General features: G+C 40.4%; 1 protein-coding gene across 1 annotated transcript in view; it reads right to left on the bottom strand.

Annotated features, from left to right (window-relative positions):
* Positions 1-1,236: 1,236 nt before the first annotated feature.
* Positions 1,237-14,845, bottom strand: part of HTR2C (5-hydroxytryptamine receptor 2C) — a 463,240-nt gene continuing 449,631 nt past the window's right edge. The window contains exon 3 of the mRNA XM_053700206.1: positions 1,237-2,072. Within this exon, the coding sequence (XP_053556181.1) occupies positions 1,237-2,072 (836 nt within the window). The remainder of the gene's footprint in view (positions 2,073-14,845) is intronic.

The raw sequence follows: 14,845 nt of genomic DNA, 5'->3' as shown, positions 1-14,845 counted from the left end.
GCCACACTATAGGCAGTTAATATCAGCACCTACACTGCACCAGAGTGTTGAACAATGGGTTAAATTTAGTAAGAATTCTGGCAACCTTGTGGCTAATGTAAAGAATTATATTTTCTTTGAAGAAGTCTTTGTACATTATTTGAAGACAAAGTGGCTACTAGTGATTTTAGATAAAATGTAGGTTTCTCTGGCAGGGAATGGATTGATCTGAGCATCAAAGACCATTTTGTTGTGTGTGTAAGGCAATTGGAGATGAAATGCACTGCATGTCCTTTATTTGATCTAAACTGTTTAGAAATTGTTACAGCTGATTGGACATATATAAAAGAAATAATGAGACACTCGGTTAAATTTCTTATGCAAGAACTCTTATAATTTTGTTTTCACACTGCACTAAAATTAAGGATGAACAAGTAAAAGCAAGGTGTCAATCTAAAAGAAAATTTGATTTTCTTACCTGTCCCTTGTAAATTTATTTCTTATGTAAATTTGGCACCGTTAACTAAATTTTAAGAGCCTCTAATGGGTAAGTTTAACTGAAATAATATAACAAATAATTAACTACTGTTTAATCTTCAACACTTCTGGTTCCTTCCTACTTTAACTGAGGTGTTCTAGGGCCATACACCCATTGATACATTTGAAACTAAGTGTAAATGAGATATATATATATATATATTTATACATTCAATGTGAATAATCCTGTACTGAAATAAAACTTTAAACTAATTTTAACAATGTCTCATTGTGTTGTACTATGTTGGCTACATTGTCCTATTGTTTTCTATACAATGTCTGGTTTTACAGAGTAAACAGTAAATCATGACACATAAGTATGACATTATTCAGACCAATGTCATAAGGACTGAGGGATACTCACTATAATCAAGTAAGATGCCATTAACCCAAAAACATATTATTCCTTTCATATTCTTTAATGTATCAATATAATTTATGATTGTATTCCACAGTATAATGTCTTTCAAACAGCAACCCATGATTGATTCCAAGCAATTATTCATGCACTTGAGATGAAGCTAACATTCCTGCCATAGTGTAACCAAAATATTTGCTAATTTATCTATAACAACATTAAATATATCTTAACAGGAATAAGTTAAAGTACTGGACTGAGAAGATATAATAAAAAAAGTATTTTTGGAACACATATTTACATTATTAATGACATAACACATTTGTTTTCACAACGTTTTGACCTACTAACAGGACCATTCTTCACACACAACTAACTCTTTCGCTGACAATATTAGAGTTGTTTATTGATAATTCTGAAGTCCCAGGTTGGATTTCTATGGCCTCTTCAGTTTCATCCATGTCCACACTGGTGAGTTCATTGCCATTTCTGTAACTATTTAAATTAAGGTCCTTGCAATACATTGTTGATGCTGTAGCATTAAGGTGACATTGATTCTGCTGCAGAGTTGTCATCCTAGTGTTATAATACTGACAACGGATGTAATTGGAAAATGCTCGTCGATATGTTCTGTTAAAAAGAGTGTAGACCAGTGGGTTTATTCCGGATGACACATATCCTACCCAAACAAATACATTCAGGAGTTCCAGCATGAGGTCTTTGTCACAGGCCTCTTTGCAAAGTACAGACATAATGTTTGTGATGAAGAATGGACACCACATGATGAGAAAGAGAAAGAAGACTATCCCTAATACTTTGGAAGCTCTGCGCTCATTGTTTATTGCCTGCATTGTTCCTTTACGATATAAAGCTGCCTCTTTGTTTACTGGAGAGTTAAGGTGTGATGCAGCCTCATGATTCTGAATCATTGAAATATTTTCGGTATTATTGTCTTTCTTTAAACCGCTGGAACTGCTCCTTCTCTGTTTTGGAAATTCTTCATACATAAACACAGTAGCTTGCTTTTGGAGAACCTGGATCGTCAAGCAGTAAGTGAAAACCATGATAATAAGTGGAATAAAAAATGCCACAAAAGATCCAAGAAGTACAAAATTTTCATCATTCAGCACACAGCTCCCGTTTACAAATACTCTGGAGTCATCTTGAAGACCAATAACAGGAATAGGCATTGAAATACCTATAGGAGAAATAAATACAAAATGAAACATCATTTATAAAAATAACAAAAAAACAGAAAAAACTTTTAATATTTTACATGTTGTATTACATGATGTTTAAAAAATATTTTTATAATACACCCAGACTCACACAAAAACACAGACACACACACACACACATACATATTATAATAAACTAGTCCTAAAGCCCAATTTTTTCAAATACCACTGTTCCAACCCTTGCTCCCTCTCTCTCCCCCCTCTCTTTTGCGCTCTCTCTCCCCCCTCTTTTGCTCTCTCTCTCTCTTCCCCCTATTTTGCTTTCTCTTTCCCTCCCTCTTTTGCTCTCTCTCACCCTCTTTTGCTCTCTCTCTTTCCCCCTCTTTTGCTCTCTCTCTTTCCCCCTCTTTTGCTCCCCCCTCTCTTTTGCTCTCTCCCCCCCCTCTTTTGCTCTCTCCCCCCTCTTTTGCTCTCTCTCCCCCCCTCTTTTGCTCTCTCTCCCCCCTCTTTTGCTCTCTCTCTCCCCCCTATTTTGCTCTCTCCCCCTCTCTTTTGCTCTCTCTCTCTCCCCCCTCTCTTTTGCTCTCTCTCTCTCTCAACCCTCTCTTTTGCTCTCTCTCTCCCCCTCTCTTTTACTCTCTCTCCTCTCTTTTGCTTTCTCTCTCTTCCCCTCTCTTTTGCTCTCTCTCTCTCCCCCTCTCTTTTGCTCTCTCTCTTTCCCCCTCTCTTTTGCTCTCTCTCTCCCCCTCTCTTTTGCTCTCTCTCCCCCCTCTCTTTTGCGCTCTTTCTCTCCCTCTTTTGCACTCTCTCTCCCTCTCTTTTGCACTCTCTCTCCTTCTTTTGTGCTCTCTACCCCTTCTCTTTTGTGCTCTCTCTCTCCCCTTCTCTTTTGAGCTCTCTCCCCCTCTTTTGTGGTCTCTCTCCCCCCCTCTTTTGTGCTCTCTATCTCCCCCTCTTTTGTTTTCTCTCTCCCCCTCTTTTGCGCTCTCTCTCCCCCTCTTTTTCTCTCTCCCTCCTCTTTTGCTCTCTCTCTACACCTCTTTTGCTCTCTCTCTCCTCCTCTTTGCTCTATCCCCCCTCTTTTGCTCTCCCCCACCTCTTTTGCTCTCTCTCCCCCCCCCCTCTCTCTCCCCCCCTCTTTTGCTCTCTCTCTCCCCCCTCTTTTGCTATCTCTCTTCCCCCTCTTTTGCTCTCTCTCTCCCCCCTCTTTTGCTCTCTCTCCCCCCTCTTTTGCTCTCTCTCCTCTCTTTTGCTCTCTCTCTCTCCCTCTCTTTTTCTCCCCCTCTTTTCTTTGCTCTCTCTCCCCTCTCTTTCCCCCCTCTCTTTTGCTCGCTTTCTCTCTTTTCCCCCTCTCTTTTGCTCTTTCCCTCCTCTCATTTGGTCTCTCTTTTGGTCTCTCTCTCTCCCCCTCCTCTATTCCCTCTGTTTTGCTTTCTATTCTGTTTTTCTCTCTCACTTGACCATGCCGCTGCCACCACAGCCGCTCTGGTCGGCCACGCCCCTTCATGCACGCTCCCATCTGGCCACGCCCCTCATCACGCCCTCTGACCACACCTCCATCACGGCATGTCCGGCCATGCCCCATAATGCCATGCCCAGCCACGCCCCCATCAAGGCACACCCGGCCATGCCCCCACAGGCAGCTTCCACAGTGCACACTCCTCTGTTGCTCAAGGCCAGGTATGTTTTTCCTCGTGCAGTCTCTACTGTGCATGACTGCATCTGACAAACATACCTGGCCTTTTATTATATAGGATTGGTATACACATAATTAATTGTATACACACACAAAACAAATAGGTTAACACTCACTGGATTTCATAATAGTGCATGTGTGAAATTGAACATCACTATTATGATATATATGAAAGGGATACTGTACCCAAATTTTTTCTTTCATGATTCGGATAGAGCATGCAATTTTAAGCAACTTTCTAATTAACTTCTGTTATCAATTTTTCTTCGTTCTCTTGATATCTTTATTTGAAGAAGAAGGCATCTAAACTAAGGAGCCAGCAAATTTGTGGTTCAGACCATGGACAGCATTTGTTTATTGGTGCTGTCCAATCAGCAAGGACAAACCAGGTTGTTCACCAAAAATGGGCCGGCATCTAAACATAAATTCTTGCTTTTCAAATAAACATACCAAGAGAATTAAGAAAATTTGATAATAGAAGTACATTAGAAAGTTGCTTAAAACTGCATGCTCTATCTGAATCACAAAAGAAAAAAATTTGGGTACAGTGTCGCTTTAAGTGCTATCCTGTTTGTTTTGTACTTTCCTACTTTACAAGAACCCTGATGGTTGATAAGCTGCAGTGTGAGTGCAAATCCTAGCTTCTCTATCTATCTATCTATCTATCTATCTATCTATCTATCTATCTATTTCTCTATCTATATGACACATGGCATTGTAAAACAACTTTAAGCATCCAAACAGGATGTTAGTCCCAGGACTAGCAAGGGAGCGTGTATTTGGAATGTGCAAGCACAGTAACCTTATTCCCTCCTCAGTTTTAAGTAGCTGCATATGAAATATCATTAGATATTAGTGAAAGCAAAGTGTGAACTTAACACTGATTTTTGTTGACCATGCAGATGACAATAAAAAAATAAAAAAATCACAAAGCACTTAACTCAGATGAACTGAAGGAATTTTGAGGTAAAATATACACATTTTTACATAGAGATGTTTAGGTGATATTTTGTTGTCAACTTTTTATAGTGATGCTACATCACAAGATTTTGCTTATTATGTCCTTTTAAGCTAGTTCTGCCCCTGCAAAGTCAGCACTGTAAACATTTTGAGAATCGGGGCACTTTTGGTCTGGAGAAGTGAACACAGAAATTGACTCCCCCTGCTGGCAGACACCTGCACTGTAACTAGATTGATAATGTGCTGGAGAATAAGAATTCAACTGAGCGTGTCAGGTGCAACACAAAAAAATAATAATTTGAATGAAATAAATAATAAAAGTTAAACGTCATAGTTCCCAAAGTCATTAGATCAAATCAAAAGCTCCCAGCATGCTAAGTTTCATGAAAATACATTCAGCCATGTCAGCTGTGGTACCTTCTAAAAATCCCTATTATAAGTAAATTTTTTTCTACAGTTTGACTAATTTAAATGAAATTAGTAGTTTTGTAGCCACTAGTTTTAGCTATGAACTGCCAAATCTCAGCACAATTACATTTTAAATTTTTTAACAGAAACTTTGTTCAAACTGGGACAATAAAGTCAAAATTAAACTATCATGATTCAGTTAGAGCGCGCAATATTAATCCCAATTTAATTCTATTATCAAATTTGTTTAATCATCTTGGTATCCTTTGTTATACAACAAACTCTGGAGCAGCAATGCACTGCTGGGAGCTAGCTGAACATATGCGGGGAGCCAATGACCAAAGGAGTTATATGTGCAGCCACCAATCACCAGCTTCCAGCAGTACATGGCTGCTCCTGAGAGCCTACCTAGGCATGATTTTCATCAAAGGATGCCAAGAGAATGAATTACATTTTGTAATAGAAGTAAATTGGAATGCTATTAAAAATGCATACTCAGGGGTCAAGTCCTTCACATAATAAATGCTTTTTGGTAATTAGAAGGCCGCTAAATGCCGCTGCGCACCACACGTGTTTTATGCCCAGGAGTGAAGGGGTTAATTAGGGAGCTTGTAGGGAGCTTGTAGGGTTAATTTTAGCTTTAGTGTAGTGTAGTAGACAACCCCAAGTATTGATCTAGGCCCATTTTGGTATATTTTATGCCACCATTTCACCGCCAAATGCGAGCAAATAAAAAAAAAAACAACATTTTTCACAATTTTAGGTTTCTCACTGAAATTATTTACAAACAGCTTGTGCAATTATGGCAGAAATTGTTGTAAAAGCTTCTCTGGGATCCCCTTTGTTCAGAAATAGCAGACTTATATGGCTTTGGCGTTGCTTTTTGGTAATTAGAAGGCCGCTAAATGCTGCTGCGCACCACACGTTAATTATGCCCAGCAGTGAAGGAGTTAAATTAGGTAGCTTGAAGGGAGCTTGCAGGGTTAATTTTAGAGATCAGCCTCCCACCTGACACATCCCACCCCCTGATCCCTCCCAAACAGCTCTCTTCCCTCCCCCACCCCACAATTGTTCCCGCCATCTTAAGTACTGGCAGAAAGTCTGCCAGTACTAAATAAAAGAGGTTTTTTTTTTTTAAATAAAAATAATAAAGTATTTTAGCTGTGATGGACCCCTGCCTTAGCCCCAACCTCCCTGATCCCCCCTCCAGCTCTCTAACCCTCTCCCCTACCTAATTACCGCCATCTTGGGTACTGGCAGCTGTCTGCCAGTACCCAGTTTGTCCCCAAAAAAACCCCAAAAAGTATTTTTATTTTATTTTTTACTTAAAAAACTATTTCTGTAGTGTAGCAGCCCCCGACAATACCCCCACCCCCACCCCCTCCCAGATCCTTTTATATTTTTTTTTAAAAAAAATTCCCTTTTTTTCCCCTTTTTGCCCTCATTCATTGGTGTCAGTGTGGCTAATGGGTGCACGTCCAATGAAGGGTTGAATGATTGCCTTTGGGCCTGAGAATCCTTCTCTGTCACAGAGTCTCACCCACTTAAGGTGCAATAGTCCTATTTCTGCTGATGGGAGCTAAATAACCCCAAAGCAAGTCACACAGAAATGTAAGCACCATGTGTTCCACACAGTGCGGTGATCACACAGCAGGACTGCTGACAGACTTGCATTTAGTGTATTGTAGTTAGTGTTTATTTTGTTATATTTTTTATTATTGAGAGATTAATTCTGTACAAAGATAGTGATACACAGATCACTCAAATCGTAATGTCCATATAAAGAAAAAACATAATAACCGCATCAAGGTTTCATAAATTATCATAAAGAGATTTGGGGGCCGATTTATCAATGTCTGGCGGACATCGCTGAATGCTGACAGCATACGCTGTCTGCATTTAACATTGCACAAGCAGTTCTGGTGAACTGCTTGTGCAATGCTGCCCATGCAGATTTGCGGCCACTAGCACGCTAAGGCACTGTGGCTGAGCTCTGTAGCAACCCAAGGGTTGCAGGTTCGATCCACTCAGCCTTTCATCCTTCCGAGGTCGATAAAATGAGCAGCGCCTTGAGACCCTTGCGGGTGATTAGCCGCACTTTACAAGTACCCAATACAATACAATCGTATACGATTGAGCGGATTGATGCCTGCAGCCTCAAAGTCTTAAGACCGCTGCTTCTTAACTCCTATTTCTGGCGAGCCTGAAGGCTTATGTGGAAACAGGTACATTCAGGGCAATTCGGGCCATAATAAATCTTATCTTCTAATATAAACATTATTGACATTGTTTCCCCCCCCCCTTTTTTTTGTTATAGATTAGCAAATCAAAAGGTATAGGTAATGGGAAACAAAACTATATCCTTCTCCATCTGCACCTCACCTCTCCCCAGGTCACTCATCTAAGAATGTCCATTGCCCTCTAAATCTATAATTTATTAATAATTCAGTGTGTAAAAAAGGATATAGAATTTGTTTTTGAAATCCTATTTCTTGCTCCAGAATATATTGTTCCCATTTCTGTATAAATTTCTTTAAACCAGTGTCTGGAAGTGATAATGTATCTAATTGCTCTATTATAATCTGATTACGGAGTTCCAGTTGCAGATCTTTTAGCATGGGAGCCTCTTTAGATTTCCATTGTTTAAGTATAATTTTTCTGCCTGTTATTATTATCAGGTTAAAAATGTGGTGTTCTCTTTAAACTTGGAGCCATGCAAGTGAGAAAAAATGTCTTGAGGTTCCAGATCAATTCTTTTCTGAAGCATGATACTTATCCAATTGAGAATTTTATGCCAACATTTTTTTATTTTATAACAGTACTAGTGATGTCGCGAATAGTTTGCTGGCAAATAGTTCCCGGCGAACATAGCTTGTTCGTGTTCGCCGCAGCGGGCGAACATATGCGATGTTCGATCCGCCCCCTATTCATCATCATTGAGTAATATTTTGACCCTGTACCTCACAGTCAGCAGACACATTACAGCTGATCAGCAGCAGACCCTCCCTCCCAGACCCTCCCACCTCCTGGACAGCATCCATTTTATATTCATTTGGAAGCTGCATTGTTAGTGAGAGGAGGGACAGTGTAGCTGCTGCTGATTTAATAGGGAAATCGATAGCTAGGCTAGTGTATTCAGTGTCCACTACAGTCCTGAAGGACTCATCTGATCTCTGCTGTAAGGACAGCACCCCAAAAAGCCCTTTTTAGGGCTAGAACATCAGTCTGATTTTTTTTTTCCCTGTGTAATCTAATTGCAGTTGCCTGCCTGCCAGCGTGTGTGTCAGGCTCACAGCGTATACTGTGCCCACTTGCCCAGTGCCACCACTCATATCTGGTGTAACAGTAGTGTAGATTTTAAAAAAACAACAACACTTTTTTGACTGTGTTAAATAATAGCAGTCAGTTTCCTTCACATGTGTGCGTTTCAGTGCCTGCCTCCCAGGGCACAGTGTCACCCCAGTGCAACTCATATCTGGTGTAACAGTAATGTAGATTTAAAAAAAACAACACTTTTTTGACTGTGTTAAATAATAGCAGTCAGTTTCCTTCACATGTGTGCGTTTCAGTGCCTGCCTGCCTGCCAGGGCACAGTGTCACCCCAGTGCAACTCATATCTGGTGTAACAGTAGTGTAGATTTAAAAAAAAAAAAAACACAATTTTGACTGTTTTAAATAATAGCAGTCAGTTTCCTTCACACGTGTGCGTTTCAGTGCCTGCCTGCCAGGGCACAGTGTCACCCCAGTGCAACTCATATCTGGTGTAACAGTAGTGTAGATTTAAAAAAAAACACAACACTTTTATGACTGTGTTAAATAATAGCAGTCAGTTTCCTTCACACGTGTGCGTTTCAGTGCCTGCCTGCCAGGGCACAGTGTCACCACAGTGCAACTCATATCTGGTGTAACAGTAGTGTAGATTTAAAAAAAAAACAACACTTTTTTGACTGTGTTAAATAATAGCAGTCAGTTTCCTTCACACGTGTGCGTTTCAGTGCCTGTCTGCCAGGGCACAGTGTCACCCCAGTGCAACTCATATCTGGTGTAACAGTACTGTAGATTTAAAAAAAACAACACTTTTTTGACTGTGTTAAATGATAGCAGTCAGTTTCCTTCACACGTGTGCGTTTCAGTGCCTGCCTGCCAGGGCACAGTGTCACACCAGTGCAACTCATATCTGGTGTAACAGTAGTGTAGATTTAAAAAAAAAACAACACTTTTTTGACTGTGTTAAATAATAGCAGTCAGTTTCCTTCACACGTGTGTGTTTCAGTGCCTGTCTGCCAGGGCACAGTGTCACACCAGTGCAACTCATATCTAGTGTAACAGTAGTGTACATTTAAAAAAAATATATACAATTTTGACTGTAATAGATTGAATAGCAGTTAGTTGTCTGCAAGCGTGTGTGTCAGGCCTACAGCGTCTACTCTGCCAACTTCTGCCAGTGCACAGTGCCACTCATATCTGTTGTCACAGTAGCTTGCATGCATAGTACCACTAATCGAAAAAAAAAATGACAGGCAGAGGCGGGCCACCCCGCAGGGGCCATCATGTTCGTGGTGCTGTGATTCCCTTTGGCCCTAGAATAATGCCCAGTGTTCAGAGGCCACGTACCCCGAACTCGAACAGTTCTGAGGACATGGTTGACTGGCTAACACAGGACACCCAATCTTTTACAGCTTCCGCTCGGAACCTTAACACACCATCCTCCTCCAGCTTAGCTTCGGCACCTCTCAAGTTACCACTCGCCCACTTGCCGCCACCACCAACACTAGCACCACAGCCGCTTCACTTGATCTGTCAGCAGGGTCGGCTCCAAGGAGGGGCATTGGGGGGCAATGCCCACCCAAATGGAATGCTGTGCCCCCTCAAAACACAGGGCTGCTGCAGTGCAAAGAGTTTTTTTTTTTTATTAGACTCTAACTGCAGACTGCTGGCTGCCTGTGCCGATTTGCAATCTGTTCTGTAGTGCGATTGTGGGAGCCTCTGAGGAACTGAAAGAGTACCCTGGACAGAATGGGGGAGGTTGTAATAAGCAGCATATTCAGTGTGCTGTTTTGTAGCTATTTCCCTGAATTATAGCAGCACTTCCTGTTAAGAGCTGTCCCCTCCCTTCTCTCCCCCTTCTTCCTGCCCAAGCGCGGTTCTTTAGCTTTGAGGCAGCTAACAGTGATCAGCCACATGAAAGAAAAGCAATGAGAGGTAAGAGAGGGGCAGAGGTCAGCAAAAAATACGTTTTTGTGTGTGTGCTGCACTGCAGTTCACAGCAGGTCACAGCCTTTTAACCCCTCCTAGAGCAGAAGGGCTGCTTAGTGTTTGTGAATTCTTTGTTCAGGACACTGTATAAATGTGTTGCATAACAGGGAAAAATATTTATATTTATATTTTTTTTTCTTCTTTCCTCCTCATCTCTCACTATCTCACTCTCTCCACTCTTATCTCACCTCCTGTCTCTCTCTATGCCATTGCCCCTTCACTTTTTATCATCTCTCTCCTTTTCTTTCCTCTTTCCCCTTTATTTCAATATTTTTGTTTTTTAATGTAGAAGAAAACTATCACCATTAAAGCTTAACAATAAAAATATTACTTTAAGTGAACATACACTGCCCTTTAAATAAACACTAGTGAGCCTACATCTGACAGCACTCTGGCACAAGATTAATTATTTATAGGTTACAAACAGAAAAAAATATTTTATTGCAGCTTTAGTTGATTTAAGTAAAAGGTGTCAATTTGTAAAATATGTATTACTGGATTAGAACATTTCATTAAAGGGACATGAATATATATGAATTTTACTGACAATTTACTGACAGTTTTTTTTATTTTTTTATTTGCCTATTTTCCTCCAATTTTCCTGCCTCCCCACTGCCCTAGAAATGCTAGATTGCAACATTCTACGCAGTGATTTATGGATCACTGCAGGAGCTCATGTAGATCTGCCAATACATTCCAGTAATTTTAGGGCAGTGGAAACAAAAAACAGGACAAATTTGAGGTATGTGTATCTATGTGTACTGTTGAAGCGTGTGTCTGTACATGTGTGTATATCTGTATATTGTGTGTGTCTGTATCTGTGTGTGTATCTGTGTACTGTGTGTCTGTATATGTGTGTACATGTGTGTATCTGTGTGTGTCTGTAGCTATGTGTACATGTGTGTGTCTGTATCTGTGTGTACATGTGTGTATCTGTGTACTGTGTGTGTGTCTGTATCTGTGTGTACATGTGTGTATCTGTGTACTGTGTGTGTTTCTGTATCTGTGTGTACATGTGTGTATCTGTGTGTGTCTGTATCTGTGTGTACGTGTGTGTGTGTATCTGTATTTGTGTACTGTGTGTGTCTTGTACGTGTGTGTGTATATATATATATATATATATATATGTATCTGTGAGTGTGGATGTATATCTGTGCTCATAATGCATTGTCCCATTTCTTTGAAGTATTTTTTGTTCTGGGTAGGAGCCCTGTTCTGTCATTCTGCTTAGGGCCCCTACCCAGTCAGGTGGAGCAGTTGCATGAGAGGAGCTGCGCATAGGCTGCTGCTTGTTTCAGTCAATTACTGACTGTAAATGTGCTTCTATTACCCAGCCAGCAGGTAGTCTTAGGAGTCTCCTCCTCCACCCTGAACCCAACCATCATGTGTGTGTGTGTTTTTGTATGTCAGACATCCCAACCTGCAAAAACTCATTTCAGGGAGGTGGCTTTTCCCGCTACTGCACCGCCACCCCCCCTCCCCTCCCAGTTACATATTGGCAACCTTGAAACCCTAAATAAGATAGAGACTTATCATTAAAGTAGCTTCCCACTAAAGTCACATTAAAAAAAGTAGCTTTATTGCACAACCACATACAACAAACCTATTTTCCAGTGATCGTACGCTTGTTGAATGCTCAAATATTTTAAAAAAAGGAAGTTTAATTACGTTTACTAAATAAGGTAGTATTTGTGTTTTATTTTATTAAAATCAGTGGGGGTGTTTTGGTTACTGATGCATTCTTTGAGGGTTCTATAACGTCCCAGCAACTAAAGGCATTCATTAAAGAAACACGTTTCCGGATTTGGGCCACATTAAATCATAGTACTTGGCGTTTCAGGGAGATTGCACTCCATTTGCTGGCATCAGGGAGCCGCTATTACAATCAGGGAGACTCCCTGAACTTCAGGGAGAGTTGGGATGTCTGGTATGTATGTGTGTTTGTGTATAAATGTGTGTGTAAGTATGTGTGCATGAGTATGTGTAAATATGTATGTGGGTGTAAATGTGTGTGTGTGTATACTATGTATGTGTAAATGTGGGTATGTATGTTGTATGTATGTGTGTATGTATGTGTGTATATATATATATATATATATATATATATATATATATATATATATATATATGTATATATATATATATATATGTATATATATATATATATACACTTTAAAAATAATAAATAAAATAATGAATTGTTATGTAATGCTGATGCTGGGGGCAGAGTTGGCTGCCGAACTGTGAGGTTGCATCACGCATCTGCAAGGAGCTCCGTGTCTTAACCTCTTATTTGGAATTGGAAGTTAATTAGAGACTTTTTGGACTTGTCTTAACCCTATTAATTTTACCTAAACATCGTGAGTTACTAATTTTTTTAAACAATAGACTATGATAAGAATATGATTATATCATATAAATATAAGTCTATAAATGGCTACCGGCTTTTATCGATGCCTCAAAAGTGCACTGTGCCGGGCCTAAGTTCACAGTGCACTTTTGAGGCATCGATAGAAGCCGGTAGCCATTTATAGACTTATATTTATATGATACAATCATATTCTTATAGGTTCTTAAAGGTTCACAGTACATAGGTTGTATTAAGTATCCTGATATCCATTCGTTATTGCGAAACTGGTATAGCTAAATCTAATCTACAAAATTTCCAGTACCTGAAAACCTAGTATCCTCACTGCTATTAATTGCATAGGGGGGTTTGGGGTGCATGGCTGTTTAGGGGACATGATTGAGATTTGAGAATGAGTTTAAGGGTTTTGGATCATTGTGGTTAAGGGGTGAATTGTTTTTAAGGAGCTATTGCACTGGGGGTCTCAAGTTTAATGGCTCTGTTTTAGTGCACTGCATAGGATTTAGACTTAATTATTTTACCTAGTGATTTAGCACTTATTCTCCAAATGTTAATAGTGGGGGATAAGCCAGCCACTTTCCTGCAGAATATGTAGGTCTGCTCTTATTTTGATTCTCGTACATGCTTTGTAAATGTGTGCCCCCTCGTTAAAAATAAATGCCCCCCGATTTCATTCGTTCTGGAGCCGACCCTGTCTGTCAGAGGAGTTATTTACACATCAGTTGGAAGAAATGAGTGATAGTGATGCGCAACCATTATTGCCAGAGGATGTAGATAACAGGGATATGTCTCAGTCGGCAGCATTACACACATGGACGTACGGTGTGATGATGATGATGTTGTACCCGGTGCTGCTTCCTTTGTTGAGTTGTCAGATACAAGTGAAGCGGTTGATGATGAAGATGCGTCCGTGGAGCCATGCAAGAGAGAAAAAATTTGGAGCCATGCAAGAGAGAAAAAATATCTTGAGGTTCCAGATCAATTCTTTTCTGAAGCATGATACTTATCCAATTGAGAATTTTACGCCAACATTTTTTTATTATATAACAGAACTAGTGATGTTGCGAATAGTTTGCCGGCGAATAGTTCCCGGCGAACATAGCTTGTTCACGTTCGCCGCGGCGGGCGAACATATGCAATGTTCGATCCACCCCCTATTCGTCATCATTGAGTAATACTTTCACCCTGTACCTCACAGTCAGCAGACACATTACAGCCAATCAGCAGCAGACCCTCACTCCCAGACCCTCCTACCTCCTGGACAGCATCCATTTTAGATTCATTTGGAATCTGCATTCTTAGAGAGAGGAGGGACAGTGTAGCTGCTGCTGATTTAATAGGGAAATCGATAGCTAGGCTAGTGTATTCAGTGTCCACTACAGTCCTGAAGGACTAATCTGATCTCTGCTGTAAGGACAGCACCCCAAAATGCCCTTTATAGGGTTAGAACATAAGTCTACTTTTTTTTTTCCTGTGTAATCTAATTTCAGTTGCCTGCCTGCCAGCGTGTGTGTCAGGCTCACAGCGTATACTGTGCCCACTTGCCCAGTGCCACCACTCATATCTGGTGTAACAGTAGTGTTGATTTAAAAAAAAAAAAAACACTTTTTTGACTGTGTTAAATAATAGCAGTCAGTTTCCTTCACACGTGTGCGTTTCAGTGCCTGCGTGCCAGGGCACAATGTCACCCCAGTGCAACTCATATCTGGTGTAACAGTAGTGTAGATTTAAAAAAAACAACACTTTTTTGACTGTGTTAAATAATAGCAGTCAGTTTCCTTCACACGTGTGCGTTTCAGTGCCTGCCTGCCAGGGCACAGTGTCACCCCAGTGCAACTCATATCTGGTGTAACAGTAGTGTACGTTTAAAAAGAACAACACTTTACTTTTTTGACTGTGTTAAATAATAGCAGTCAGTTTCTTCACACGTGTGCGTTTCAGTGCGTGCCTGCCTGCCAAGGCACAGTGTCACCCCAGTGCAACTCATATCTGGTGTAACAGTAATGTAGATTTAAAAAAAACAACACTTTTTTGACTGTGTTAAATAATAGCAGTCAGTTTCCTTCACACGTGTGCGTTTCCGTGCCTGCCTGCAAGGGCACAGT

This window comes from Bombina bombina, chromosome 1 (assembly GCF_027579735.1).
Source record: "Bombina bombina isolate aBomBom1 chromosome 1, aBomBom1.pri, whole genome shotgun sequence".
Lineage (NCBI taxonomy): Eukaryota > Metazoa > Chordata > Amphibia > Anura > Bombinatoridae > Bombina > Bombina bombina.
This window is presented reverse-complemented; position numbering and strand designations above follow the sequence as displayed.